General features: G+C 35.7%; 1 protein-coding gene across 1 annotated transcript; it reads left to right on the top strand.

Moving 5' to 3' along the window:
• Window positions 1–1,264: 1,264 nt before the first annotated feature.
• On the top strand, window positions 1,265–22,129 carry fgf10b (fibroblast growth factor 10b). Its single transcript, XM_048188724.1, has 3 exons — window positions 1,265–1,565; window positions 19,797–19,900; window positions 21,456–22,129. The coding sequence occupies exons 1-3, from the start codon at window positions 1,265–1,267 to the stop codon at window positions 21,645–21,647; spliced, it is 597 nt and encodes a 198-aa protein (XP_048044681.1). The 3' UTR covers window positions 21,648–22,129.
• The last annotated feature ends 5,599 nt before the right edge of the window (window positions 22,130–27,728 follow it).

Genomic DNA, 27,728 nt, shown 5'->3' with positions numbered 1-27,728 from the left:
ATCTTGTTTTGCGTTCAACTGAAGAACGACAGTGGTTTGGAGCAGCAAGAGGGTGAGTAAATGATGACAGAGTTTTTTTTGGGTGAACTGTCCATTGAAATGTATGTTTTTATAACTATAAAATCATATGAAACCAATATGGTGAACATGATTTCACCAAGTACAACATGTTCCTGGATCAACATCTTTGTTGATTCTGGAACAACATTCTAATCAACCAATCAGATTTGAGGGACAAGTTTACAGTTTATGTCAAGTTTAGGCTTACAACTAGGTTCTTGTACAGTCAGTGTTATTCACCTATCATTTCCCTCTGATTTTAAGGATAAGTTATGTGTGGTTAGGTTTAGGGGTAAAATACAACACCTGTGAAAAATCAACACATATTAACACAGTACATTGAACCTTATTTTTACGGAATCTTCTTAGAGTGTAGAATCTTCTTAAGAAGCTTTTAGAATCTTTCTGTAATTTGAATTTCTTGTTTAGACTACAATTTAGAAGTTTTGTGACTTTTTGAACTAGATCGCTTGCTTTTGATTCCTCAAGTAATAAATTCATAAACCCGTTCCACAGAATAATAACGACATGTAATGTGTAACAGACAAAACCAATGTCTTTAGACCTCAGGATATTATACGAGGTGAAAGGGACATGATCCACGACGAAAAGAAAAGACAAAACATGATGATTCCGAAACATTATCAAACTAAAAGCTTCTTATCATCAGATGGGACCAATCAAGAGTGGCCTCTGGTTAGGTTTGTTCATCTTTTCAAGCGTCTGTGCTCTTTTCCTAGTCCACTATCAAAGAGCTCCAGATAACAGCCATTCACAAAAGCCCTATCAGACAAACCCCGCACCTAGGGAATTCACAGCGAGGAGGGGCAAACGCTGCCCCTCACGAGTGTGAGAATGGAGGCAGGGACGTAGAATGACAGACAGGAGGAGGGAGGGGTGAGGAACCAAGAGAAAGAGACAGCAGCATTTCTGTGACCATCCTGGAGGTAGGAGATCACATCAGGAGACAGGATGCCAGGAACAGGGTCGTTTTGACGTGCATTCCCTGGAAACGCAGAAGGAATAAGTGTTGTCATGATAATGGTTCCCAAATGGGATTAATAAAGCGCTCTATCTCACCATCAGAAGATTCACAGACTTGCTCCTCAGCCTAATTCCACAACTTCATGCTTTCTTCACTGGTCTTATGTGGAGTTCTCTGGAGCGAGAGGCATCCATGCACATTCACTGAGCAGCATGTTCCATGAGGAGTACCATGAGGATATGGACAGTGAGTAACAGTGTGTCTGTATGCTGGTCGGTGTGTGTCGTCTATCTTCTCGCCGCCTCCGTCACCTGTGGCAGCGCATGTCCCGTGCAGCGGGCGCTCAGGGTCGACAACTCCTCATCCGCCTCGACCTCCACCTCCGGCCGGCATGTGCGCAGCTACGTGCACCTCCAGGGAGACGTGCGCCAGCGGAAACTCTTCTCCTTCCAAAAGTTCTTCCTTAGGATCGGGAAAGACGGCAGAGTCAACGGCACCAAGAGAAAAGACGATCCCTACAGTGAGTTACCTCATAATACGTTCAGTTTATTCAGAATCACGTCGGTAATAATGACAAAAAACAATATCGTGATGTGAAGTTTAATTTCGCGCGTCTCCGTGAACATTATCATGTGTGCATCAACTAATCTGTCTGAAAATATAGCTATTAATCATGTTTAAAGGCATAGTTTATAGTTTTATTTACTCTGATTAAAATGTACATTTAAATTGTTTGAATGTAGGCTACACTTACCGGTACTAATCATCTATACTATAATATTATGGAAGTTATATGTCCAACAACAACAACTCTGTTGTGAATAATAATAATAAGAATTATATTAATTTGATATAATTAGATTTAAACCCATTTAGAATAAATACATTTATTGCCTAACATTAGATCAGTAGTGGATGTACTAGAATATATGAAAATATCTAAAGTTTAACGAGGTTTCTAATGGTTTGAAAGTACTTTAGTGCTCTTTTAATTGTGTATCTATATATATATATATATATATACACACACACACACACACACATATATATATATATATATATATATATATATATATATATATATATATATATATATAGGTAGGTAAGTAGGTAGTGCTTTCAAATCGATTAATTGTGAATAATGCATCTAACATATAAGTTTATATATATATATATATATATATATATATATATATATATATATATATTTACACACACATACACGATTAATCGATTTGACAGCAATAATATATATGCACATGAGATAAAAATGACCTAATTTAACGATAAACGTATTTATAATGTGTTATTATATTCCTAAATTGATTGAGTCATTGGGTAAAAATATTGAATGTGACATGAAATTAATTGTTTTATAATCAATTTAGGAATATTATAACACATTATAAATACTTTTATCATTAAATTTGATCATTTTTAGATTGCCTCATGTGCATTCACATAGGAATCAAAAGTTATTATTTCTATTTGAATGTTTTATCATTATATTCTCCTGTATTTGTTAATGACTCAATGAAATTGTTAGAAAATTATGTCAGTAGACTTTAAATGATTTCTAAGCAAAACACCTGATGTGAATTCAGGCTGGAGGCTGTTCTGTCTTAATGAACCACACAAGAATAATAATACTAATATTTAAACCCCATAAATGAAATTAGCTGTTCTAATAAAACAAACAAAATTAATGGGCCGTTAAGGAATGGTGCTATTGGCTGTAATATCCTTTTAAATGCATAATTGTGTCCTGCTGACACCCAGAAATCTGAGAGCAATTAACCCACATATTGCTGTAAATGTTTCCCCTGACGCAGCAAAGGAAACACATCCTTTATAACATGATCAAGGGTTACGCTTGTGCTTTCAATGGCTACATATCTCTAACGGAGTCAAGTATCTGTTATTAGATAGCGTTTGGTTTGTTTTCATGTATTATGAGCCCATCAGTGAAATGCACAATGTGTTTTCGGTGTTTTACACAGAACAAGTTAATTAGCCATTGCTCATATGGAGCCCATGTGCAGATAAGGGTCTTCCTGTTTCCTCTGCGTGTGTGTGTTTGTGTTTGTCTGGTGTCTCACACTGACATCCCTTCCTTTTCAAGGCCAAGCTTTTTTTGTTTGATTGTTTGTGTCTGGTGCTTTTATAATCAAACTTTCTTTTTAATGTCTCAGTTCTTTCTCCTATATAAAGCAGTGAGATGTCTGCTGCTTCTCAGATTGTTCTCCTGACAGTAATCTCACACGTGTCTCCTCTTGAGTTTCAGAAGAGATCTCAACAACGTCTCAAAGTGTCCGAGATACCAAAGACTGCAATCAACAGTCAGAGATCTTTAAGATTTCTTATTAAATTCCTTCATGAGCTGCTCCACATTCATTTTACAGCTCTATCCTCCTATTATTTCACAAGATGTAATACTGTATAAGTCTCTGGTCTGTGAAGTTTCAGCTCATACCCCACAGATCATTTATTATAGCTTGTCAAATTTGCCCCCATTTGGGTGTGAGCAAAAACACGTCATTTTTGTGTGTGTCCCTTTAAATGCAAATGAGCTGCTGCTCCCAGCCCCCTTTCCAGTAGAGGGCGGAGCTTTAACAGCTCAATAACAACAAAGCTGGAGAATCTCATGCAGCCAAAATGAGGATTGTCAGTAACGGTGTTCAGCCTTACATTGTTCAAACCGGAGTCGACACTGATGGAGAGACTCAGGAAGAAGTTACAACTTTTAGAATGAATCTGGACGTTTCTGAATGGTTAGTGGATAAATTTATGCAGTAGCCGTGGAGTTGATTCAACTCATCGACTAGCATGTGCCGTCATGTTAATCTTTTGTGCAAATCCAGCGTTGAATTGACCCTCGTTTGTGAAGCAGTCTGGCGTAAAATGACAGCATGGCAACAACACTCTACTACAACAACTCTTCCTCTTCTCTAAAGCAGCCCAACATGGCCTCACCCCCTTTGTTGCGTGTTCTCGGGGGCGGGGTTTATGTAAATTTGAGGGTTTGTGATGTCACCAACCCGGGAAGAAGCATGTTGTAGTCCCTACCAGCCGTTTGTTGTAGTCCTTAAAAAGCGATTTCTGTAAAATAAAATATCTCCCTTTGCATTGAACTTTGAGCATCGTAACTTTGCAGATGTTGTTTATGATCAAACAGCAACATTACACACTAACTAAAGTTAAAAAACTGAAATCATTAATCAAGGACCCCTTTAAATGAAACATATTGGAAAGTCTCTTGAGCTATAAAGGAGCAACCTCTGAGAAATAAAAGTTTGATCTGAACCTCCTTAGCTTCTTCAGTAAAAAAAATACTTTGAAAACTTTTTTAAACATTTAAGAAAGTGCACACTCTGATTGTCATGTAATGTTAGGTCATTGGAGATCAGCATGGAAATGTACCGGGTGCTTGAGTTGTCCCTGTTAGGGGGCAATGTGTGTTTGTGTAGCGTCAGACATCACTGTGACATCTGACTGTGTCAACATGTAATCAAGCCCTCAGAGGTGATCAGGCGTTGAGAGGAAATGTCTGTCAGATCTGTGTGTGTGTGTGTGTGTGCACGTGTCAGTTTCCTTCTGATAGCCTCATCTGTGATAAAACAACAGACACAAAACACCCTAGCAACCACAAAATTACAACCACCTATAAACCACTCGTAACATCCTACCAATGCACTGTCAAGCACGTTTTGCATGCGTAAGCAAATATGCCTTAGAAAAAAAAGCATTTTAGTGTTAAACTAAAACATACGGAAGAGGATTAGGGTCAAGCAATAATAAAAAAATAAAACAATCTCAAGATTAAAGTTGTTACATTTCGAGAAAAAACTTGTTAAATTTCGAGAAAAAAGTTGAGATAAAATGTTGAGAATAAAGTCATTAAATGACGAGAAAAAAAGTTGTTAAATTACGAGAACAAATTCGTTAAATTATGAGAAAAATGTCGGTAAATTTCGAGAAAAAAGTCGAGATAAAATGTTGAGAATAAAGTCATTAAATTATGAGAATAAAGTCATTAAATTACGAGAAAAAAATCGTAATTTAACGACTTTTTTCTCATAATTTAATGAGTTTATTCTCAACATTTTATCTCGACTTTTTTCTCGAAATTTTAAAATTTTAAGTTTTTTCTTGAAATTTAACAACTTTAATCTCAAGATGGTTTTGTTTTTTTATTATTGCTTGGCCCTAATCCTCTTCCATAAAAACATGTATGTACCGATATGATAACTGATATATTGGACGATAAATCTAAATCCAAATTTTATATAATTTTTGAGCACCTGATTACAAAGACAAAAGTTTCACCATTAAAATCCATGTCCCAAGCACCACGATTATAATGTTCTCATTATAATTTTATGTAGCTTATATGACAGACTTGTATGACAGAAGTGATTTCAGTCATATTTCAATAATGGTGAACAGTGCGCATCTGAAGTGTCTCAGCTGAAAGATATAATCCATTATTTATTGGCTTTAATGTATTGGCCAAATTTTCTTATTGGGTCGATAACGATAATATTAAAAATGAACATATATCAGCCGATACCGATATGGTGGCCGATATATCATGCATCCCTATTAAAGCTAGGTTTAGGGTAAGGGTCTGGGTTTGGCACTTAGTTGTGGGTCAACATGATTTCACCAAGTACAACATGTTCCTGGATCACCATCTTTGTGGAACATTCCAAACAACCAATCAGATTTGAGGGACAAGTTTACAGTTTCTGTCAAGTTTTGGCTTACAACCAGGGTTAGGTGCTTCTATATCAGTGTTATTCACCTGTCATTTCCCTCTGATTTTAATTTTAAGCTATGGATAGGGTTAGGGTAAGGAGCTTGCATTATGTCAGTGAATGTCCTCACAAAGATAGATGTACAAGAATATGTGTGCGTCTCTCTCTCTCTCTCTGTATGTGTGTGTGTATGTGTGTACATGTATCGGGAACAGCAGCAGTAATACACATGTTCTCACTTAACTGCTCTCAATTTTAACTAGACCTAAAGAGCCTCATGAGAGGCTGAAACGTCACATTTGGTTAAAATTTCTTGATGGTGAGAACGAGCAAAACAAATGTGACAGTGATCAACATGTAATCCCAGAGGAAAGTGTTACTGCTCGAAGATATCGACTTCATCTCAGATGTTTATCCTAGAAGTAAAAATAGACACAAATGAAACAATTGTTGACACAGAGTAAGCAGAGTTGTACAATAAATGTGGAGCAGCTCAGATCATTTGCTCTCAGCTGAATTTGAATTCATATTGAGATCTCTGACTTTTGATTGCAGGTTCAGTATCTTGAGCAAATCTGATCAGAAAAACAGTTTGCGTCACTTTTGACACACAAGGGTGAACTATTTGAGAAGCAGGAAACTTCATTGTACAGTATAGTTTTCAAACGTTTGGGTTTGGTAATATTTTTTAATGTTTTTAAAGAAGACTCGTGCTCAAGGCTGCATTTATTTGATCAAAAATACAGTAAAAACAGTAATATTGTGAAATATTTAGCGCTGTCAAATAAATTAATCGCAATTAATCGCTTCTGGCATAAAAGTTTGTGAATATATAATAGATTTGTGTGTGCATATATATATATATATATATATATATATATATATATATATATATATATATATATATATATATATATTTATATATACTCACAAACTTTTATGTTAGATGCGATTAATCGCGATTAATTGATTTGACAGCACTAGAAATATTATTACAATTTAAAACAACAGTTTTTAATATATAATATAATATATTTTAAAAAGTAGTTTATTCCTGTGATGCAAAGCTAAATTTTCAGCATCATTACTCCAGCCTTCAGTGTCACATGATCCTTCAGAAATCATTCATTTAATTTCAAAACATTTCTTATTACTATCAGTGTTGAAAACAGTTGTGCTGCTTAATATTTCTGCAGAAACCATAATGAATAGAAAGTTCTTCGATGAATAGAAAGTTCAAAGTAACAGCATTTAATTGAAATATAAATCTTTTGTAACATTATGTCTTTACTGTCACTTTTGATCAATTTAATGCATCTTTGGTAAATGAAACTATTTATTTCTTTCAAAACAAAAAATCTTATTGACCCCAACCTCACTTTAACCTCTAAATTCTGTCTATATGAAAAACAATTGAGATATTGAAGATATTTCATTGGTGATTTTCTCTATAAAGTGTAACAATTTTGACCAAAGCATTTTCAATCTATATAGCTACTTGAACGGACAAAAACACACAAAATGATGTCAAAATGCCCCTTTGTTTAGTATGCTCGTAAGTACAGTCTTAAATGAGTTCAATGAAAGTAAAGAGTTGTGAGAAAATAGTTGTCAGATCCGCATCGTGGGTGGCAGGTCTTAAAGTGACAGCAGCCTAATAAACCTGCTGCTGTGATGTCTGTCATTAATGTTAATCAAAGAACAAACAGAAAGTCACTCACTGCTCTTGACTGAATGACTTTTGTCGCTTTAATAATGATTAATCTATACTAAAGCCTATTAAATGTTAAAATTGATAGCTTTCAATTATACTGTAAAGTTGAATGAATAAAGTCTAATTAATGGCTAAAACTGAGAAGAATTTTTTTTTAAAAGAGACACTGGCCTTAATTCATATTGCTTAAAAAGATGCCATTAAACAAATATTTAAAGGTGCTGTAGAACGTCTTTTCAAAAGATGTAATATAAGTCTAAGGTGTCCCCTGAATGTGTCTGTGAAGTTTCAGATCAAAATACCCCATAGATTTTTTTTAATTAATTTTTTTAACTGCCTATTTTGGGGCATCATTAACTATATGCACCGATTCAGGCTGCGGCCCCTTTAAATTCTCGTGCTCCCCGCCCTCCCGAGCTCTCGACTATAAGTTATACAGTGCATAAACAAAGTTTACATAGCTAATATAACCCTCAAATGGATCTTTACAAGATGTCCGTCATGCTTGCTGCATGCATGCGTCAGATCATGTGAGTATAGTATTTATTTGGATGTTTTACATTTGATTCTGAACGAGTTTGAGGCTGTGCTCCGTGGCTAACGGCTAATGCTACACTGTTGGAGAGATTTATAAAGAACGAAGTTGTTTATGAATTATACAGACTGCAAGTGTTTAAAAAATGAAAATAGTGACAGCTCTTGTCTCCGTGAATACAGTAAGAAACGATGGTAACTTTAACCACATTTAACAGTACATTAGCAACATGCTAACGAAACATTTAGAAAGACAATTTATAAATATCACTAAAAATATCATGATAGCATGGATCATGTCAGTTATTATTGCTCTATCTGCCATTTTCCGCTATTGTTCTTGCTTGCTTACCTAGTCTGATGATTCTGCTGTGCACATCCAGACGTTCTGCCCTTGTCTAATGGCTTGAACATGGGCTGGCATATGCAAATATTGGGGGCGTACATATTAATGATCCCGACTGTTACGTAACAGTTGGAGTTATGTTGAGATTCGCCTGTTCTTCGGAGGTCTTTTAAACAAATGAGATTTATATAAGAAAGAGGAAACAATGGAGTTTGAAACTCAATGTATGTCTTTTCCATGTACTGAACTCTTGTTATTCAACTATGCCAAAGTAAATTCAATTTTTAATTCTAGGGCACCTTTAAAATACACTGTGTTTATGTTGTTTATTAATTTGGAGATCCAATGTGAAAGTATTACAATATAAAAATATATTAAAAACTTTAATGTTATGTGCGATTAATCGCGATTAATTACAGAAAAATGTGCGATTATTAGTTAATTTTTAAAAAATCGAATGACAGCATTTTTCATTGTGACATATTTTGAACACACATGTAGTGCATCACATCCTGAGTGTGATTTGCAACATTACGAATACATCCGATTGAGAAACAGAGCGGCTACTGTTCGTCTGCAGGCAGAGTTTCATGAATGGCGTGATGTGAATATCACCAGCGACACATCAAAGGTGAGCGTCTTTCACATTCAGCAATGGGCTCTGACAAAAGAATAATCCTCAGCGGGTGAAATTACACTAGTCTTTATAGCACAGATCCAGTGTTCGTGGAAATGGATACTGCAGTAGTGATGCTGTCCTTAGGCAAGACATGATTTGGGAAACATTGCCCTTTGAGGTGCTTCTGAATGATGTCACACGTTTGAAAAGACATCTGTTAGATGGGAAAAACAGAAACAATGGGTCTGTGAGGGGTGTGACATCATTCAAAAATGATGCAGAACTTCAACAGCTCATGTCAAAACTGTACAATTTGGATAATGTTAGATGCAGGTCATTAGTTTAATGTAATGCTAAAAGAAATATCACTACAAAAGTCTAATATCATTGCAGTAGTGTAAAAAAAAACATGCTTTATGTACACCAAAGTTCAAACGTTTGTGATCAGTATGATTTTTCAAAAGAAATGCATACTTTTATTCAGCAAGGACTCGATAAATTGTTCAAAAGTGACAGTAAAGACAAAATATTTCTATTTCAAATAGATGCTGTTCTTTTAAGCGTTCTATTCATCAAAGAATTCTGAAAAAAAAAAGTGTCACAGTTTCCACAAAAATATTAAGCAGTTTTCAACATTGATAATAATAGGAAACGTTTCTTGAGCACTGAAGACTGGAGTAATGATGCTGAAAATTCAGCTTTGCATCACATGAATAAATTATTTATTAATATATTTGAAAATATATTCAAATAGAAAACAGTTCTTTTAAATTATAATAATATTTCAGAATATTACTGATTTTACTGTTTTTTTTTTATCAAATTAATGCAACCTGGGTGAGCAGAAGAGACTTCTTTCATTAAAATAACATTAACAACCGACCCCAAACCTTTAACAGTATAATGAAAAGGCCCGAAATGTGAAAACGACAACTTTGCTGGTGTCCTACATTGAGTATGGCAAATTGAATTGTATGTAAAAGTCTTGGGGAATTGAATCTGACTAATGATTATAGCACAGTGGGGGTGTTTAACTCAGCGTCTGGTCTGTCCTTGTGAGAGACTCCAACAGATTTATGAGCTTTTATGGGGATTCCAGTGTAAAGCTGTCCCACGTGTATCCTGATCCTGTTTGATAAAGCAGAAGTCTGCTCTCTGTCTGACTGGAACTGTGTTTGATGCTAATAAGGGCTCATTCTAACTAAACCACTCTAAAAAGACCAATTAGCAAAACAAACAGACAGTGATGTTTACTGAATAATTGTGTATCGGATTATGTCACTCGGGTAAAAAATTAGGCTCGAACAAAAATTTGTTCCAAGAACATTTTGCTAACATTCCCATTAAGAAATTATGAAAGCACTATTTCTAAATGTTCAAAATATAAGTGTTATAAAAACATAGTTACACTTTATTTTGATGGTCCCCTTTAGACATCTTATTGACTATATAAGTAACATTGCACCTACATGTCAACTAACTCTCATTAGAGTATTAGTTAAGTATTAGTAGACTGTAATATGGTTAGGTTTAGTAGAATAAGGGGTGAGGGTTAGTAGAATAAGTTGACATGTACTTGCAAAGTTACTTTCCAGAAAGCAATAGCTATCATTTCACCATCTCGGTCAACTCAGATATAGTCCAGATATGAGTAGCCCAATTCTAGCCAAAATAACCTTGAACTTGCGAGATGTATGATATTCCATTATGTAAGCAAATTCAACAGTGATTATAAGGTGTTTGTTTCATTTCTTTGACATGATTCTTGGGTTAGAAACCTATTAAATTTTCACTGACAGCCCAAATTTTGCCTTGTTTTAGCCATAGACGTCAGGGCTGTGTTTGGACAGCTATTTTTAAACGCAAAATTGCTTGCTGGGTTATAGTCCGTTGAGAAGCATCAAAATAAAGTGTTAGCAGATATTAAGCAGACAGTCTACTAATACTCTAATGAGAGTCAGTTGGCATGCATTGGTGTTTCGTTACTTACAGCCGACAGAATGTCTAAAGGGGACCATCAATATTTTGAATGTTCTCTGAACCATCTAAAAAAGTCTGTAGTGTAGTAAGTGTGAGTGTAGTAGTAATGTTATCAAAACATTAGACTAACATCCAACTAAAATGTTTCAGAAAAACATTCCATAAATGATGTATAAATAACATTATTGTGCTAATGTTTTGATAATATTGTTAATGACCAGATAACTTTCAACAAACGTTCTATCAACGTTACTGGAAGAACATTTGAGAGAAACTTTTCGTAATTAATAGAGTGGTGCAGGTATGACTATTTTCCAATGGGGTTTTATAGTGGGGGTTTTCAGTTTACGAGTAAAATAAAGCCTGTGGTAAACATAACTTGGCGATGCTTTGACGTTTTGCTCTGAAGCCCAAAGTATATTTCACTTTTACACGAGGGTCAGCGTATAGTGCGAGTGACGTGAATTTCGTCTTTAGAAGAGTATGCATGTACTGTACGCGCACCGCCGGATTTTTGTAACTGCGTGTACTTGGAGGTCGCACATGCACATTTAATTTTTTTACAGTAATTTGTTTATCCACAAGGTGGCAACCGTGCCCTGGAGGCGTCGATTCACAAGGTAGTCAAAGAAAAAATGCATAAACAGAACAGACGAACACATGCAAGCTACAGCGTCAGTGGAGGCCTATACAAATGAGAAATTGTGTGAAGAGGTTAGAAAGTACCCTCATTTGTACAACTCTAGCAAGAAAGATGTTTATATGGGTTGTAACTCGTGGCGAGAGATTGCTCAAAACTGCGCGTTCGTCGAACGCCTATGTATGCGTACGAGTTGAGTGAAGTATACTTTGCAGGACTGTGTGTTTGACTGTGTGTACACTTTACACTGCACACACTCACACCCCAAACTGTCTTATCTAGTAACTTATTAAAAATGTACGTTTTCAAAAATGAACATAACTGCTTAAAAATTCACATTTTCGCTATGGTGTAATTTACATTGTAGAACAAAACGTCAAAGTATAGCCAATTTGTGTTTACCACAGGCTTTATTTTACACATAAATCGAAAAACTATGGAAGCTTGTTTCCACCACTGAATAAAAAATAAAAAAGCTAATTGCGACTTTTTATCTCACAATTTTAACTTTTTTCTCACAGTTGCATAATATAAACTCGCAATTACTGGTTACAAATGGCGAGATATAAAGTCAGAATTGTGCAATTCTGAGAAAAAAGTCACTTTTTTATTTTAGAAAATAAAAGCTACCATTAAAAAAAACAATTATAAAACCCCATAGTAAAATCGCGAAAGGAACCAGTGGCGAATTAGTCTTCCGGGTTTTCACGTCATCCCTGCAGCACTCTGTTAAGTGACAAATTGAATTAAATATGAAATTTTGAAGTAGAAAGACTGAAATAGTTTTGTCTTGTAAAAGAAACTTCAGTTATCTTATTTACAACTTTGAAAAATCACTTTTTACAGTATTCTAGCATGATATTTTTTTGAAATGCATTGGAGTAGCATAGAAATACCATTTCTTTTCAACATATACTATGGTAAATCATATATTTTTAACATGTACATACTGGCTTTCTTTGAAGTACTTATTTAGCCCATTTGTGTATTCATTTATATGCAAGGAAAGACTAAATATCAGCGATGACAGAATGGTTTATTTGTTGCGTCTAAACCATAGTCTACTATCATGTCTTCAAACATCCTCTTTGTAGTTGTCGCAGGAAGCAGTCAGGACGCTTCAGGCATGAGCCGGACGTACAGGAGACCACCAGTACGGTGTGAGATCGCTGCCATGTGTGCCACAGATGCTTCACAACTCCACCAACACAATAAAATCAACGCAAGCACCTTGATATCACTGACAAATAGGCATGATGCAATGACTGGTGCAATGCTGTTTTGTAATCTCAAAAAATACGACTGTTTATTTAGCTTTTTTAGGCACCAGACATCATCATGCCAGCGCAAAAAGCACGGCCAGTTTTGGCAGAGCGCTGTGGAAAATGCACGTCTGCGCAAACAACTGCAAGCCAAAGACGCAACGTTTAGTAACATGCAACAGAGCATGACACGCTCGGGAAAACAACTGCGCACAAAGAAAAACCGTGCAAATAAGGCTCAGTTTAAACTTGACCTCCTGGTGCGCTGCTCGACATCTGCTGAGGTTTTTCTCCGTTTCGGTCGCTCTCGCAGGTGTTTGGCTTGTATGCTTTAAATGGAGGTGGGATTACAAACACATTTACTGTAATGGCTTGGCTTGTTCTCCCAGTTCTCTTTGTGGTTAGTTAAGTGTGGCCTCACTGACATGGAACTTCAAAGCGAGGCTCTTTGTAGAAATTAGTGCTGTTTTTTGTCATTTCAGTAAAAATCATCAAAACTGTGAAATAGTAAAGTCATCAAAACTGTGAAATAACACAAATGGAGGTATGGGAAATATATAGTGACCAAAACATGCAGAAACTGTTCTTCTTTGTCTAGAGACCAGCTCTGGACATTCATCAGAGGTGCATCTTGGGATGCTTCTTTAACTTATACACTCTAAAATGCTGGGTCAAAAACACCCCAAGTTAAAAATGGACAAACCCAGTGGTTGGGTTAAATGTTTGCCCAACATGCTGGGTAGTTTTATTTAACTAAACTATTGTTTAAAAATGACTATTTGACTGGCTTAAAATGAACCCAAAATAGTGTAATAGTAAAAATTAGACACATAATTACTAGAGACAACAATAATAATCAAAGGGTGAACATTTATTAATAAGCAATTTAATAAATGTTTAATAAACGTATTAAGTATTATTTATTAAACTTAATAAATGTTAATTTTCAACATACTTTGTTCATTTTAAACAAGCAATACAGCAATTTTTTAAACAATAGTTGTTTTAAATAAAACTATCCAGCAGGTTGGGCAAACATTTAACCCATTCACTGGGTTAAAACAATCCATTCGTTGGGTTAAAACAATCCATTCGTTGGTTTAAAACAATCCATTCGCTGGGTTAAAACAGTCCATTCGTTGGGTTAAAACGATCCATTCGTTGGGTTAAACAATCCATTCGTTGGGTTAAACAATCCATTCGCTGGGTTAAAACAATCCATTCGTTGGGTTAAACAATCCATTCGTTGGGTTAAAACAATCCATTCACTGGGTTAAACAATACATTCGTTGGGTTAAACAGTCCATTCGTTGGGTTAAACAATCCATTCATTGTTAAACAATCCATTCATTGGGTTAAAACAATCCATTCGTTGGTTTAAAACAATCCATTCACTGGGTTAAAACAGTCCATTCGTTGGGTTAAAACAATCCATTCGTTGGGTTAAACAATCCATTTGTTGGGTTAAACAATCCATTCGCTGGGTTAAAACAATCCATTCGTTGGGTTAAACAATCCATTCGTTGGGTTAAAACAATCCATTCACTGGGTTAAACAATCCATTCGTTGGGTTAAACAGTCCATTCGTTGGGTTAAAACAATCCATTCGTTGGGTTAAAACAATCCATTCGTTGGGTTAAACAATCCATTCGTTGGGTTAAAACAATCCATTCACTGGGTTAAACAATCCATTCACTGGGTTAAAACAATCCATTCGTTGGGTTAAACAATCCATTCATTGTTAAACAATCCATTCATTGTTAAACAATCCATTCGTTGGGTTAAAACAATCCATTTGTTGGGTTAAACAATCCATTCACTGGGTTAAAACAATCCATTCGTTGGGTTAAACAATCCATTCATTGTTAAACAATCCATTCGTTGGGTTAAAACAATCCATTTGTTGGGTTAAACAATCCATTCGTTGGGTTAAAACAATCCATTCGTTGGGTTAAACAATCCATTCGTTGGGTTAAACAATCCATTCGCTGGGTTAAAACAATCCATTCGCTGGGTTAAAACAATCCATTCACTGGGTTAAACAATCCATTCACTGGGTTAAACAATCCATTCACTGGGTTAAAACAATCCATTCGTTGGGTTAAAACAATCCATTCACTGGGTTAAACCAATCCATTCACTGGGTTAAACAATCCATTCACTGGGTTAAACAATCCATTCACTGGGTTAAAACAATCCATTCGTTGGGTTAAACAATCCATTCACTGGGTTAAAACAATTCATTCGTTGGGTTAAACAATCCATTCGTTGGGTTAAACCAATCCATTCGTTGGGTTAAACCAATCCATTCGTTGGGTTAAAACAATCCATTCGCTGGGTTAAACCAATCCATTCGTTGGGTTAAAACAATCCATTCGTTGGGTTAAACAATCCATTCGTTGGGTTAAAACAATCCATTCGTTGGGTTAAACAATCCATTCGCTGGGTTAAACCAATCCATTCGTTGGGTTAAACAATCCATTCGTTGGGTTAAACAATCCATTCGTTGGGTTAAAACAATCCATTCGTTGGGTTAAACAATCCATTCGCTGGGTTAAAACAATCCATTCGTTGGGTTAAACAATCCATTCGCTGGTTTAAAACAATCCATTCACTGGGTTAAACAATCCATTCACTGGGTTAAAACAATTCATTCGTTGGGTTAAACAATCCATTCACTGGGTTAAACAATCCATTCACTGGGTTAAACAATCCATTCACTGGGTTAAACAATCCATTCGTTGGGTTAAACCAATCCATTCGTTGGGTTAAACCAATCCATTCGTTGGATTAAAACAATCCATTCGCTGGGTTAAAGCAATCCATTCGTTGGGTTAAAACAATCCATTCGTTGGGTTAAACAATCCATTCGTTGGGTTAAACAATCCATTCGTTGGGTTAAACAATCCATTCGCTGGGTTAAAACAATCCATTCGCTGGTTTAAAACAATCCATTCACTGGGTTAAACAATCCATTCGCTGGTTTAAAACAATCCATTCACTGGGTTAAAACAATCCATTCGTTGGGTTAAAACAATCCATTCGTTGGGTTAAACAATCCATTCGCTGGGTTAAAAAATCCATTCGCTGGGTTAAAACAATCCATTCGCTGGGTTAAACAATCCATTCACTGGGTTAAACAATCCATTCACTGGGTTAAAACAATCCATTCACTGGGTTAAACAATCCATTCACTGGGTTAAAACAATCCATTCACTGGGTTAAACAATCCATTCACTGGGTTAAAACAATCCATTCGTTGGGTTAAACAATCCATTCGTTGGGTTAAACAATCCATTCGCTGGGTTAAAACAATCCATTCGCTGGGTTAAACAATCCATTCGCTGGGTTAAACAATCCATTCACTGGGTTAAAACAATCCATTCGTTGGGTTAAACAATCCATTCGTTGGGTTAAACAATCCATTCGTTGGGTTAAACAATCCATTCGTTGGGTTAAACAATCCATTCGCTGGGTTAAAACAATCCATTCACTGGGTTAAACAATCCATTCACTGGGTTAAACAATCCATTCACTGGGTTAAAACAATCCATTCACTGGGTTAAACAATCCATTCACTGGGTTAAACAATCCATTCACTGGGTTAAAACAATCCATTCACTGGGTTAAAACAATCCATTCACTGGGTTAAACAATCCATTCACTGGGTTAAACAATCCATTCACTGGGTTAAAACAATCCATTCACTGGGTTAAAACAATCCATTCACTGGGTTAAACAATCCATTCACTGGGTTAAAACAATCCATTCACTGGGTTAAAACAATCCATTCACTGGGTTAAAACAATCCATTCACTGGGTTAAAACAATCCATTCACTGGGTTAAACAATCCATTCACTGGGTTAAAACAATCCATTCACTGGGTTAAAACAATCCATTCACTGGGTTAAAACAATCCATTCACTGGGTTAAAACAATCCATTCACTGGGTTAAACAATCCATTGGCTGGTTTAAAACAATCCATTCACTGGGTTAAAACAATCCATTCGTTGGGTTAAAACAATCCATTCGTTGGGTTAAACAATCCATTCGCTGGGTTAAACAATCCATTCGTTGGGTTAAAACAATCCATTCATTGGGTTAAACAACCAATTTGCTGGGTTAAAACAATTAACAAATACCAAATATCATTTATTATTTTTGCTGTTTTATTAAATTTTAGATACTATTATAGTTTTTATTAATTGTTTGAAGTAGATTTTATTTTTGTTTCCTGTTTTCACTTTAAATTTGGTTAAAGTTTTATCAATTTTGTTGTTTGTTTTTGCCATTTTGTTAGTTTGTTAGTTGTTAGTGTTAATTTTAATTTTATTTCAGATGGTTTTAGTAACTATAATAACCCTGGTATGATGGACATGTATTGGCTGCTTTTCTTTTGTTATCTGCTCAAAATCATCCATAAAAAGTAGTCTTGTAAAGGACTTAATATGTAGCCACAGTTTATAGCGTTTTCTTGCATGCATTTAAGCATCAGCCTTTAAATAAAATTGTTTCAGTCGATTTTTGACTAGGGTATCTTTACCTGGGATTTACCTGTGTGATTCTGGTGTGTGTGTGTGTGTGTGTGTGTGTGTGTGTGTGTGTGTGTGTGTGTGTGTGTGCGGTACAAACATATGGCAGGCTGACATGCATGCTTAATTTCACATGAACTTTTCACATGAAAAGTTAATTTCACTTAATTTCACATGAACATTTGTAGTTCGAGTCTGTGTGTGTGTGTGTGTGTGTGTGTGTGTGTGTGTGTGTGTGTGTGTGTGAGAGAGAGCACTTCATTCAGCTTTTTGCAGTAGGCTTCAGCCTGGTGTCGCTCTCATCTTTGATCACTGATCATTGAAGCTTCTCTAATCCGTCTCACTGTCATCCTGTCTGTGTTGTTCCTTCCTTTCATGCTTTCATCCCAGCGCTGAGAGGACACAGAGCACTCAGATAGTTTTACCGTCTCACTTGATACCTGCAACCCGAGATCCCAATGGAGCCACTTCACACGCGCTCACACACACACACGCACAAACACACACGTACACGGATAGATGAGTGCACACACTGACGCTACCTGCGGACACATTTGCACATGCAAATTTTGTCTGAATTTTTTGTGATATGACCGAAAGCCATTTGATTGCCAATTTAAAAAAAAAATTGTCTTAAACACACAAAGGTTTTTGAATTTTACGTGTGAAACAAGTGAAATACACAAGTGAAATTAGACAAGTACAGTTGAAAACGGATAACTGCTTAGTACTTTTGAAACTTAAAATTAAAAAAAGAGATTTGAATTGAGGAAAAATAATCACAATGAGTTCTCTTTAATATCTAAATTGTTTGTCATAAACATGAGAAAGGGACAACAAATGGAGAAATTCTGACATATAATTAGAGAAAATTTGGCCAACCAATTATCATTAAGTTTGACAATGACATTATATGATATTATATTATATTATATTATATAAAAGAAAAATTATATTATTGAAGTGTATAATTTTCATTTAAACACTGTCATACATATATATATATATATATATATACACATACACATATAGACATATTACATATTTACAAAATTTTGTTAGATGCAATGCATGTGTATATACAAATATACACACATGTACACATTTACAAACTTTTGTTACAAACTTTTATATATATATATATATATATATACGTAGTGCTGTCAAGTCGATTAATCGTGATTAGTCGTATCTAACATAAACGTTTGTTAATATGTGTATATAATGTATAATGTACTCTATGTATATATACACATTTATAATATTAAATATTCATTTTATCTGTCATTTATATTTTATTCAGGATTTATTTGATCTTCATAATCAGTAATCATTAATTCAATATTATTTAATAATAATTATGCAATATTTGTTTAATAGTATAATTTTATTAATATACTTTCATATACTTATTATATAAACAAACCTCCTCTCATCAAATGTCTTTCTCATTTAAAGAAATAAAAAAGCAGAAGAAACAATTGAGACACAGTTGATTTTCCTCTGGGCTGATGATCTGCCTCCATTATCAAACTGATACCGATAATTAAGAAAAACACAAATATTGACAGATAGTGATGATGTGCTCACTGATATACAGTATCACATATAAAATAACACCAACACATTTAACATAACCCAATGCCACACAGACTGTAAAGTGTCCACAGTGAACAGGAGTGTTTTAGTAATAACAGATCCGTGGGTATCTGTACCGAGGAAGCATTTATCCTGTGCACATCCAGTCTTCCTCTTCCTAGGGGAGCAGCAGAACTGTTTTGAGCAGCAACCTTAGCTGTCATGATAGAAGCATCTTTCGACACTTTGGCGCTGATCAAAGGCCAGCCGCAGCAAACCCCCCGCAACTCCAGCCCCAGGGTTCACACCCGCAGCCACTGGGGTTATCAGAGTCTGATAACCAGGCGTCACATGCTCCCATGTGAGAGAGAGAGAGAGAGAGAGAGAGTGTGTGTGTGTGTGTTGCATTGAGAACTGAATTAAAACCTGCAAGTGAGCAAAGGTCAAACAAAACTGCAATTTCACCTCTGACCTCTTCACAGAAATGCACACATTGTTTGTTTTGTTCCCCAAAAATGTTATTCCTTATTGAGGAACGGGAAAAGTGTAAATGTTTTTACAATTGCTGAAGAAAATGTGAGGAGTGTTTGCTCATGCAAAATCCACCACCTCGATTATAGGGTGGTTTCAAGCTAACACTGAACTAAAACTGAAATTAAAAGTGTTCAAATTGTTCAAATTAAACCTAAATAGTAATATATAAAAACTAATTTAAGCAGGCTTTGCTCTGTTTCAAATGAAAGCCTCATTATTTTTCCATTAATTGTTAATGTGTTGTGTATTTCAGGTATTTTGGAGATCACGTCAGTGGATGTTGGGATCGTTGCCGTCAGAGGTCTCAGCAGTAACCTTTACCTGGCTATCAGTAAGAGGGGAGAACTGTACGGAGCGGTGAGTGTCCTGCACCAAAAGTCCACCTACTCGTGTATTTTAGTCCAGGGGTTTTTAAAACTGGGGTTATGGGTATTTTTAGGGGGCCACAAGGGGGTGCTGTTGTAAAATAAAAAATATATATATAAAGTGTATAAAGTAAAAAATATATAGCTTATATTTTAGGGGTTCTACAAAGAAATCTTCATATCTGGGGGTCCAAGTTTGAAAACCCCTGTTTTAGGCTATACTTCCTGCGAAAAGGTGATGTGTGTAATTCTTGCAGCACTGTCTGTCATTGGTCAAACAAACACGTAGCCCCGCCCCAAACTCACGCCATTGGTTGAGTCAGTGTTGCTGTGTTAGACTGGTTGCGATTCTTAGTGCACATCCAAAAAATGTACAAATAGCTCAATTATTTTAGTATTCAATACAATATACACATCACCTTTAAAGGATTAGTTCAGAATTAAAATATCCTAATAATTTACTCATCCCCATGTCATCCAAGATGTTTACGTCTTTCTTTCTTCAGTCGAAAAGAAATTAAGGTTTTTGAGGAAAACATTCCAGGATTTTTCTCTATATAGTGGACTTCACTGGGGATCAACGGGATGAAGGTCCAAATGTCAGTTTCAGTGCAGCTTCAAAGAGCTCTACATGATCCCAGACGAGGAATAAGGATGTTATCTAGCAAAACAATTGGTCATTTTCTTAAAAAAAATACAAATTATATACTTTTTAACCACAAATGCTGGTCTTGCACTGCTCTGGGATGCGGCACGCATTACGTAATCATGTTGGAAAGGTCATGCGTGATGTAGGCGGAAGTACCACGGTAGGGCGAAAAAATCCATCTCATTTTCTCCTCCAACTTCAAAATCATCGGACATTGTTGTTTTACCTTTTTTTGTATACGGCGTTTGACTTAATTGTTGCATGTTTGCTTTATAAACACTTGCTCGGTACTTCTACCTATCTCACTCGTGACCTTTCCAATGTAATTACGTAATGTGTGGCGCATCGCAGAGCTAGTGCAAGACCAGCATTTGTGGTTAAATTGTGGTTTTTAGAAAATGACCAATCATTTCACTAGATAAGACTCTTATTCCTCGTCTGGGATCATGTAGATCTCTTTGAAGCTGCACTGAAACTGACATTTGGACCTTCAACCTGTTGAACCCCAGTGAAGTCCACTATATGGAGAAAAATCCTGGAATGTTTTCCTCAGAAAACGTAATTTCTTTTCGACTGAAGAAAGAAAGACATGAACATCTTGGAATGAAATGAGGGTGAGTAAATTATCGGGAAATTTTAATTCTGAAGTGAAGTTAGTGAACTAATCCTTTAACATTGTGCCCTAACCAGATGTGATAAAGCGATTAGTGATTCTAGATTGTAAATCTGAGATTTAAATGGTTATTCTGGTCAAAGCGGTCTAGATGAGTCTTTTAGGTCTAGTTAGAGCTGGTAGACCAGACCATGTTGAACCAACATGTTTCAAAACCAGCATGACAGGTATGACCTGGTTTTCCTGGCAGGAAATGTAGTAAACTCTTTGTTTCATGCATTTCAGAGAGTCTATGGTATAAACTGCCGTCTGAAGGAGCGCATCGAGGAGAACGGATACAACACGTACGCATCCGCGGAGTGGAAGAACAAGAAACGACAGATGTTTGTAGGTCTGAGCGCTCACGGAAGGCCTCTGCGTGGGAGAAAAACCCGCAGGAAGAACACAGCTACACACTTCTTACCCATAATGGTGTGACTTTTGTTGTTTAATGCTGACGGGATGGAGAGAGAGACCGAAGATAAAGACTTTGTCCACACGCGACTCTTTGTAGCGGCTGCAGTTCTGTGTTTGCTTGCTCCTTCATTACTCTTTGGTTCAAGGCACTCAACTTTATGCTCATGCCAGCTGATATTCAGTGGTAAACAATCTCAAAAGGCTTTCATTTCCATTGTGCATTATTCAAGTGATCTATAATTGTGGATTATGTGTGCAAGAGTTTCCTTCAAGCTCTTTTCAATATAAGAACGTCTTACATTTATTTCTAATGGACATGAACATCTTATAGGAGCGGCTCTAAGGCTGCATGCGTCGCACAGAGAAAGATAGTGGCGATGTATATGGGGATGTATTTGTATCTTCTAAAAACTTTTGGACTGCTTTGAAATACATAAATTATTTATTTGTATTGTATTTAAATAAAATACTCTAAAAAACATATTAAAAGCATATAAAATGGATAACCTCTAACTCCTGTGAAATAAAATCTATTTTGTTATCCTCCTGCAGAGCAGCTTGTGCCGTGTTTCATGTTCACCAGACTGGAGGAATAAGAAGCAGAAAATAAATAAAGCATATTTTAAGGTCTGGCCATTTTTCAAGTTGAGGCACTAAAATGAATAGCACAAAAAAGTGGGAATAAATATTAAAAGTATTATAATTGTTAAAATTAAACCTAAAAATGACAAATAAAAATCACATAAAGTAATAAATGACATAAATTAATAAAACCTGAAAATATAAAAATAAAAGCATTTTTATAAGCATTATTATTTGTATAGTATATAAATAATACTAAAATAACAATGCAATCTATAAATATTTTACATTTAAATCATATACAGCAATCAATCAATCAATCAATCATTTATAAAGCATACCAAAGTGCTGTTCAAGAAAATCATTTAAAACACAAAAAATGAAAATTAACATGGTAAAAAATAGCAATTAATTAAAATACATGAATGAATAACTATAAAACTACACATCAAACGCCTGTAAAGACAAATAGGTCTTAAGGTGTGATTTAAACATCTGCAGAGAGGTTGAAGAACACACAGAAAACAGAAGATCAGAGGCCACAGCTGAAAATTCTCGATCACCTCTACACTTAAGATGTGTACATGAAACCTTAAAGGATTAGTTCACTTTAAAATGAAAATTAGCCCAAGCTTTACTCACCCTCAAGCCATCCTAGGTGTATATGACTTTCTTCTTTCTGATGAACACAGTCTGAGATATATTCACATACAGGTGCTGGTCATATAATTAGAATATCATCAAAAAGTTGATTTATTTCAATAATTCCATTCAAAAAGTGAAACTTGTATATTATATTCATTAATTACACACAGACTGATATCATTCAAATGTTTATTTATTTTAATTTTGATGATTGTAACTGACAACTAAGGAAAATCCCAAATTCAGTATCTCAGAAAATTAGAATATTGTGAAAAGGTTCAATATTGAAGACACCTGGTGCCACACTCTAATCAGCTAATTAACTCAAAACACCTGCAAAGGCCTTTAAATGGTCTCTCAGTCTAGTTCTGTAGGCTACACAATCAGGGGGAAGACTGCTGACTTGACAGTTGTCCAAAAGACGACCATTGACACCTTGCACAAGGAGGGCAAGACACAAAAGGTCATTGCAAAAGAGGCTGGCTGTTCACAGAGCTCTGTGTCCAAGCACATTAATAGAGGGGCGAAGGAAAGGAAAAGATGTGGTAGGAAAAAGTGTACAAGCAATAGGGATAACCGCACCCTGGAGAGGATTGTGAAACAAAACCCATTCAAAAATGTGGAGGAGATTCACAAAGAGTGGACTGCAGCTGGAGTCAGTGCTTCAAGAACCACTACGCACAGACGTATGCAAGACATGGGTTTCAGCTGTCGCATTCCTTGTGTCAAGCCACTCTTGAACAACAGACAGCGTCAGAAGTGTCTCGTCTGGGCTAAAGACAAAAAGGACTGGACTGCTGCTGAGTGGTCCAAAGTTATGTTCTCTGATGAAAGTAAATTTTGCATTTCCTTTGGAAATCAGGGTCCCAGAGTCTGAAGGAAGAGAGGAGAGGCACACAATCCACGTTGTTAGAGGTCCAATGTAAAGTTTCCACAGTCAGTGATGGTTTGGGGTGCCATGTCATCTGCTGGCGTTGGTCCACTGTGTTTCCTGAGGTCCAAGGTCAACGCAGCCGTATACCAGGAAATTTTAGAGCACTTCATGCTTCCTGCTGCTGACCAACTTTATGGAGATATGCAGATTTCATTTTCCAACAAGACTTGGCACCTGCACACAGTGCCAAAGTTACCAGTACCTGGTTTAAGGACCATGGTATCCCTGTTCTTAATTGGCCAGCAAACTCGCCTGACCTTAAAAATCTATGGGGTATTGTGAAGAGGAAGATGCGATATGCCAGACCCAACAATGCAGAAGAGCTGAAGGCCACTATCAGAGCAACCTGGGCTCTCATAACACCTGAGCAGTGCCACAGACTGATCGACTCCATGCCACGCCGCATTGCTGCAGTAATTCAGGCAAAAGGAGCCCCAACTAAGTATCGAGTGCTGTACATGCTCATACTTTTCATGTTCATACTTTTCAGTTGGCCGAGATTTCTAAAAACCCTTTCTTTGTATTGGTCTTAAGTAATATTCTAATTTTCTGAGATACTGAATTTGGGATTTTCCTCAGTTGTCAGTTATAATCATCAAAATTATAAGAAATAAACATTTGAAATATATCAGTATGTGTGTAATGAATGAATATAATATACAAGTTTCAATTTGGAATTAGTGAAATAAATCAACTTTTTGATGATATTCTAATTATATGACCAGCACCTGTATATTCTCCATTCACATCCATCCATCATAAACATATTCCACACAGCTCTGAGGGGTTAATAAATGCCTTCTGAAGTGAAGCGATGCATTTGTGTAAAAAAAAAAAAAACATATTTGACAAGTTATGAAGTAAAATATCTAGCTTCTGCCAGACTGGCTTCTTCTCTCAAACCAAGCCGCATACACCACTTGTCACCATGATGGTAACTCTCCAAAAACCCACATTAACAGAAACTCTTCTAAATTAGCATAATGAAACATTAATCACTAATCTCCCACTTAACATTAATCTTGCAAAAAGTATATATATATATATATATATATATATATATATATATATATATATATATATATTTACCTTTCGAGTGCCATGAGCAAAGCATTCTGGGAAATAGAAATCCCAGCCCAGTTTCTGTTAAACTTAAGTTTGTCTAAATTAAAAGAAATTAGTTCATAAAACTCAAAACAATGAATCAGTTTACTTAAAATGTATCAGTTCTGTGAACTTGAAAGAAAAAGAAAGTGATAAATACTCATAAAAGTTAATTTGACTAAAATAATTTGTTTAATTTAAGTTTGTCCTACTCAACAGTGTGCTTTCCCCCCCAAAAAGCACAATTTTAGTCTTTTTATCTTTTAACATTAAGAATTTTTTTTTTAGTTCATCCTCAAGGCAATTCAGCAAAGAATTTTCAGCTGCATTATTTCCTACTTTGAAAGGCAGGTACAACTGCATGTCATCAGCATAACTATGATATGAAATGCCACTATGAAAAGCCCACTGGAATCATGTATAGAGATAAAAGCAACGGCCCTAAAATAGAGCCCTGGGGTACCCCATAACTAACAGGAGCAGCAGAAGAACAGTTATTCCCAATCTTTACAGTGCAAGTTCTACCCTCCTGGTAAGAATGGAACCAACGTAAAGACACCCCACTTCCCCCAACACACCACTCAAACTTCAAACTTCAAACTCGGTGGCACACAACCCTCAGCCAGACTTTTGTTTATGATTGATAAAATGTATGGACCAAAAATATCAAAAACTTCTATAAAGAAGTTTGTTGGGATCACATCATTTCTAGATGAAGTGACCTTTAACAATTAACTTTAATCTATCTATCTATCTATCTATCTATCTATCTATCTATCTATCTATCTATCTATCTATCTATCTATCTATCTATCTATCTATCTATTATTCTGTCCATTCATCTATTCATCCATTATTCTGTCCATCTATCCATCCATCATCCATCATTCCATCCGTCCATCTATCTTAAATGTATCCATCCATCCATCTATCTTAAATATATCCATCCATCCATCCATCCATCTAAAATGTATCCATCCATCCATTCATCCATCCATCTATCTTAAATGTATCCATCCATCCATCCATCCATCCGTCCGTCCATCCATCTATCCATCCATCCGTACATCCATCCATCCATCATTTTTTCCATCATCCATCCGTCTAAAATGCATCCATCCATTCATCCATCCATCTATCTAAAATGTATCCACCATCCATCCGACCATCCATCCATTCATCCATCCATCCATCCATCATTTTGTCTGTCCATCCATCCATCCATCCATCCATCATTTTGTCTGTCCATCCATCCATCCATCCATCCATCCATCCATCCATCATTTTGTCTGTCCATCCATCCATCCATCCATCCATCCATCCATCCATCCATCCAACTTCATTGGTGCAATTGCAGAGTGAATACCATCTATTTTATCCATAAAAAAACATGAAAAATCTCTCACAACTTGCAACTGGAGTTAATAGTATTAAAAAGCACACAATGCTGGTGAGAATATTTTACAATTATTTTCAGAAAAATAATTTGCTCTAGACATTTTTGCTGCTTCCTGAAATTTAGTCAAAGAATCCTTCTGCATAATATTAGGAATCTGCAACTTATGAATGAGAGTGAGGGATTTTATTTTATTTTTGCATTATAATAATGTATCCCAGTGGGATGATATGAACTTCCCACAACCCGTTACACTTGGAAATCATTACCGTTGTGGATGCTGTTTGGTTACAACAACACTTACAACAGCCCAAAATGACTGTGAGCTGATAGAGTAGTTTGGCTGAACTGACAGCCTCACAGACTCACTCATACAAAACAATGATTTCAGCGTCCTCATTAAATTTTCCACTCGCTCCTTGACTCCATCAAATCATTTGTTTAGTTTCACACCTATTGCATCCACTTGCAAAAGTAGTTGTTCCATTTCCTTTACACCCAGTCATTTCGAGACAAAAAACATTCAGTAACGGGAACTAAATCCTGCTATCTTTTATCTAAATAGTTCTAGAAAATTGGGGGAGCAAAAGGCGCTCACTCAAATAATGTGATCCAGCTTGAAGAAACAAGTGGAAAAAGACTTCGGGCAAGACTTCTAATGAATGCTTATTTGGAGGGGCCGACTCTGACACACAGGTTGTTAATGGCTTCTTCCCAGTGACTGGGGTGGGGAGGCCGCCGTGGCCCATTGAAGCCTTATGGGGGGTCAGGCCTGGTTTATAGGGGCCCTTCCTTATTAGTGACTGTCATGCTGGTTCAGTCTGAGCGTTTCTAGTAAGAGTTTCAGAGCGTGCATGAGGTTCTCTGAATCACTGCTGCTGTGACCACGCTCAGACATCAGACATCAGACCCAAATGTGTCTTGACATTCCAGTTAAAAAAGGTCATCATCTGTTAGCAATCATTAAAGGACATTTATATAATATTAGGCAGAATTTATGTCAGATTAAACTTACTTTAATAGTTTAAATGCTTTTATTTATATTATATTAATATTTTTTTTATAAAATTATATTATATAAAGATATTACAAATGGTTACATTTTTTAGAATATTATTGCATCCAAACTTTTGTAAAAATAAATGAATAAATGAGAATTTCATTACAGACAAATTAAATAACAACAAAAACAAAACAAAATATACTAAGTTATATTGGTTATATTACATAAAACAGAAAAAAACAAACAATTATACTATAAGAGCTCTGTTTTAAAATCGTTTGTAGTAATATTTTAAGTAAGCTATTCTTAAATTAAAAAACAAAATAATACAGAATAACGTTATAAAGAATTAAATTATTTATAACAAAAAGTTTCCAATTCCTCACCTTTATTATTTAGTTTTGGTGAATAAAGCTTTTACAGTTCAGTTTATGGTTT

Source organism: Megalobrama amblycephala, linkage group LG4 (genome assembly GCF_018812025.1).
Source record: "Megalobrama amblycephala isolate DHTTF-2021 linkage group LG4, ASM1881202v1, whole genome shotgun sequence".
NCBI classification, from domain to species: Eukaryota; Metazoa; Chordata; class Actinopteri; order Cypriniformes; family Xenocyprididae; genus Megalobrama; species Megalobrama amblycephala.
This window is presented reverse-complemented; position numbering and strand designations above follow the sequence as displayed.

Excerpts from the sequence above, each read along its gene's own strand:
- fgf10b (XM_048188724.1), top strand. The coding sequence starts at position 1,265 with ATGAGGAGTACCATGAGGATATGGACAGTGAGTAACAGTGTGTCTGTA. Across the intron at positions 1,566-19,796 it reads GAGAAAAGACGATCCCTACA|GTATTTTGGAGATCACGTCA; the intron begins GTGAGTTACCTC and ends TGTGTATTTCAG. Across the intron at positions 19,901-21,455 it reads GGGGAGAACTGTACGGAGCG|AGAGTCTATGGTATAAACTG; the intron begins GTGAGTGTCCTG and ends CATGCATTTCAG.